At 39.0% G+C, this 4,700-nt stretch overlaps 1 protein-coding gene across 1 annotated transcript in view; it reads right to left on the bottom strand.

Moving 5' to 3' along the window:
- The window catches only part of LOC135113506 (cytosolic Fe-S cluster assembly factor NUBP1-like), a 248,727-nt gene extending 244,362 nt beyond the window's left edge, over positions 1 to 4,365 (bottom strand). Inside the window, exon 1 of the mRNA XM_064028747.1 lies at positions 4,300 to 4,365. Within this exon, the coding sequence (XP_063884817.1) occupies positions 4,300 to 4,365 (66 nt within the window). The remainder of the gene's footprint in view (positions 1 to 4,299) is intronic.
- Between the last annotated feature and the right edge of the window lie 335 nt (positions 4,366 to 4,700).

Here is a 4,700-nt window from a genome sequence, read left to right as displayed (position 1 = left end):
ATGCATGGAAGACCGGAAGGGCTAAACTTAACCTCACCACACGCCACCACCACACCACACCACGCATCACCACGCCTTGCAAACCAGCACTGCACCTCGTCACCTCACCACCCACCCCATCCATCCCTCATCGCAAACTTCCTCACCTCGCATAAGGCCAACAAGGCGATCTTAAACAAGGTCACGGTATTACAGAGGCGAGTGAGTTAGATGAAGATTAAGTACAGCTCACCACGCACCACTCCGGCAAGCTACGTAGGACCATATGTTGAACCACTTTTGCGCCGCACTTCTACTACGTTCTAAAGGTTCTAGTTGAAGTTGCACGGATTTCTAGGGATATTTTTTTTTACGATTCTAGTGTCAGATTAACAAGGTTTTTACATTATTAACAGAAGAAACACTATTGTAAACCCGGCTTAACATATTTGGACTTTGAAAATAATGATGAGAGAGCAAAGCGTTTTCAAAAGCTTCTAGTTGAAGTGACACGGGTTTTTAAGATTTTTTTAATTTTTTTTTATGGTCCTAGTAAAATATTAACAAGATTATTACATTAACAGGAGAGATATTTTTGAGAACCTGGCTCATCTCTCTGGCCTTTGAAAATGGTCGTGGTGAAGTTACACGGGGCTTTTGGGATCATTTTACGGTTCTAGTGACTGGTTAACATGATTTGTACATTATTAGCAGGAGAAACACTCTAGAGGACCCGGCTAATAATCTCTTTGGCCTTTGAAAATAATCATGGCGAGAGAACAAATAATTTTTCTCAAGTGTCTCATTTTCTTATAAATTTCGGATTCTACAAATCTGGATACGCAATGTTTTGTGAAGATAACTTAGGTAAAGAAAAAGAAGAGTAAAATTAATTAAGTCAAGTCATGCGAAAACTAAGTTAACTGATAGGACACACATACTTCCAATAGCATTAAAATCTCTTCATAAGTTAGGTTTTAGTTAAAGCACATACAATATATGAACTTCAGATTCCACTTAAATCTCATTCATAATTCGCCATAAGGAGTGTTCGTGATCATAACACATTTACGTCAACAAAAACAAGAGAATAAGAGTGAAAATTTACAGCGGAAAGAAAAGAAAACACTCAAAATACATATACTTAGAATTGCATTAAAATCTAATTTGGCCATCAGAATATCCGTAAAGGTAATTTAACAAACAAAAACGAAGACAAGTCAAGCGAAAATGCAAAACGCACTTAATACAAAAATTTCAAATTGCATTAAAATCTCATTCATAACTCGCCATAAAGAATCTTCGTGACCGTAACACATTTACGTCAACAAAAACGAAAGAATAAGACTGAAAATGTATACGTCAAGCGGAAAAATAAAAAGATAAAATTAACTCCTAATTGCATCAAAATATCTTCTTAATTTGGCCTTCATAATTCCTGACGATAACTTAAACAAAAATAAGAGAGAGAGAGAGAGAGAGAGAGAGAGAGAGAGAGAGAGAGAGAGAGAGAGAGAGAGAGAGAGAGAGAGAGAGAGAGAGAGAGAGAGAGAGAGAGAGAGAGAGAGAGAGAGAAAACGCAATTCAAGCGGAAAAAAATAAAACGAAAGAACAAGAATAAAAGTGGTGAAAAAAAAGGGAGGGACAAAGACAAACACGACAACAACAACACTATCAAATAAAAATAGATTAAGCCTCATCACCACTACAGAACCGCCACGTCATCACCACTTCACACAACACCACACAACACCACAAAACATAACATTCATTTCATGTTCTTCACCCCTCACCAATTGTGCGTATATGTCTGTCTGTCTGTCTGTCTGTCTGTCTGTTTGTCTGTCTGTCACGGAGTGTATTTATATTTCCATCTATTTTTCCCCAGGGTTTTTTTTTCCCCCCCCCTCCCGCGTGTTCCTTTCTTATATCATGGCTGGCATTCATGTTTTGATCAAGTGAAATAAAACTCAAACCTGGATTTTTTACGTATGGTTTTAAAATTTGATGGTCTTTTCATATATATATTTTTTTATTTTATCTTCATTATTCATGTTTTTATTTTTTTTCATCTTTTCATGTGTGTGTGTGTGTGTGTGTGTGTGTGTGTGTGTGTGTGTGTGTGTGTGTGTGTGTGTGTGTGTGTGTGTGTGTGTGTGTGTGTGTGTGTGTTTGCGCAGCGCTTCTGTTTAACTTTCTCTCACTCAATTCCTTTCTTTTTTTCTTTTTTATATGTTTGTCGAAGCATCAGTTTATTTTCTGCCACGTTTTTCTCTCCTCTTTTCCTTTTTTTTTTTTTTTTTTCTCGAAGTCGGTGATGTTGTTTGTGTGTTTGCCGAGAGAACTGCAGACTCTTGATAAGATATTCCAAAGTTTGCCTCCTCTTGCTTCGATTCTCAGTAAGCAAAGTCTTGTGCTCTTTCTCTCTCTTCCTCTGGCATCTCCTCCTCCTCCTCTTCTTCTTCCTCTCCCTCCTCCTCCTTCTCTTTCTCTTGCTCTTCCTCCTCCTTCTCTTCTTCTTGCCCTTCCTCCTCCTTTTCTTCCTCCTGCATCTCTCCTTCTAGCAGGTTCTCCTCTTCCTCTTCCTAAATTTCCTTCTCTTCGTCATCTTGATTTGCTTTATGCTCTGCTTTATATTTTTCTTTATTTGTTTTGTGTTCTCGTCTTATTTTTCTTTTCTTTTTGTTTTCCTAACGTTTCTGTCTGCCTATTTTTGTCAGTCAGTCAATCTACCTTTTCATCTATTTATCTATCCACCCATCGACCTTTTTATCTCTCTCTCTCTCTCTCTCTCTCTCTCTCTCTCTCTCTCTCTCTCTCTCTCTCTCTCTCTCTCTCTCTCTCTATATATATATATATGCAAATGTTTATCCTTCTCTCTCTCTCTCTCTCTCTCTCTCTCTCTCTCTCTCTCTCTCTCTCTCTCTCTCTCTCTCTCTCTCTCTCTCTCTCTCTCTACCCCACTCTCCCTCCTTCCCTCCCTCCCTCCCCTTGTCGCGTAGTGGCCAGCAGGTTCTCACAAGGGGGTACATAAAACCTAGGCACCACATATATCTGGCAAATGACGCTAATTTTCCCTGTGGTGGTGAGTCACTAAATTGGTCTTGGACGTCTGGGCGTGAAATTCCTGCAGCCCCAGATTTTTTATTTTTTATTTTTTGAAAGAGTGATGACAATGAAGTTGTTTGACTCATTCTCTGCCATTTCTTCCACGATCAGATATGATTTTTTATTTATTTTTTTCAGGTTTTATTACTTTTCTTTGTTTTCTGCAGCTTTCATTTCAGCTTCAAATTTCTCTCTCTCTCTCTCTCTCTCTCTCTCTCTCTCTCTCTCTCTCTCTCTCTCTCTCTCTCTCTCTCTCTCTCTCTCTCTCTCTCGTGATTTCTTTCTTTATTTTTTTCTCTCCATATTTACATTCTCTTTCGTCTTTGTTGTCTGCTGATTCTAGCGTTAAATTTTCTTCTCTCGTGTTCTTTGTGTAGCTTTTATCTTTTTTTTTCTATTTCTTTTAATTTTGGTGATTGCTGGGGATGTGGTGTTTAGCTAATTACTGGTTGAAATGTTTTTTTCTTCTCTTTATTCTCCCTTTCATTCTGCATTTGCTTTTATTTATTTTTTTTTATCTTCACTTTGGTAATCGCTGGAAATCTAGTGTTTAGGTTATTCCTGTGTGAAATGTTTTTTTTCCCCCTCTCTCTCTCTGTTTCTGTTATTTGTTTAGTGCTTTGTTTTATTATTTTTTTTCACCTCTTTTAATTTTTGTGGTCGGAGAGAATGCAGTCTTTAACTAATTGCTCTGTGAAATGTTCCTGTTATTTGTTTATTTTGCTTTCTTTCTTCCCTCCGTCTTGGTTTCATTTTTTTTTCTTAGTATAGCGTTGAGTCGTAATATAGCTACATAATAACGTAACGACTCCCAAGGCATTCTGTTGTGTGTGTTTGACTCGTACTACTATTCTTAACTCTCTCTCTCTCTCTCTCTCTCTCTCTCTCTCTCTCTCTCTCTCTCTCTCTCTCTCTCTCTCTCTCTCTCTCTCTCTCTCTTAACACGTCACCTTCCTCCCCAAAAAACATCTTTCCCTTGTGTTTTCTTTCCTTCCTCTTATTTCACTTTCCTTCACTAACTTCCTAAATCTTTCTTTACTTCTTTTCTTCTTCCACACACTCCTTCTTTGCCAGGCTATTAATATTCCGGTAGTAACATCTTCATTCTCTCTCTCTCTCTCTCTCTCTCTCTCTCTCTCTCTCTCTCTCTCTCTCTCTCTGTCATTTCTCTCCCCTTTTTCATTCCCAGTCCTCCTTGAATTCCTCCCTCACTTTGCCCATCCTCTGGAACTTCCGCTGAACCTCCCTGGAACACCCCCGTGGAATTCCCTTGAGCATCTATAGAACCTTCCTTGAACCTCCTGGAACACCTTTGACCTCCCGTTTGAACCTCGCTTGAATATTTCTGGAATTCACATAAACCTCCCTGGAAGCACCCTGGAATTCATTTGAACCACCGTAAAACGTCCCTTGAACCCTCCTTAAACCTCCCTTGAACCTTTTTTTAACTCTCCCTAGAACTTCCCTGGAATTTTCTTCGAGCCTTCCGTGAACAGTCCTGAGACCTCTTGGCATTTCTTGACTCTCCCTAGAATCTCCCTGGAATTCCCTTGAACCTTCCATGCAACACCCTGGAATCTTCCTTAAACCTTCCCTGGAATTCCCTTGAACCT

This window comes from Scylla paramamosain, chromosome 26 (genome assembly GCF_035594125.1).
Source record: "Scylla paramamosain isolate STU-SP2022 chromosome 26, ASM3559412v1, whole genome shotgun sequence".
NCBI classification, from domain to species: domain Eukaryota; kingdom Metazoa; phylum Arthropoda; class Malacostraca; order Decapoda; family Portunidae; genus Scylla; species Scylla paramamosain.
This window is presented reverse-complemented; position numbering and strand designations above follow the sequence as displayed.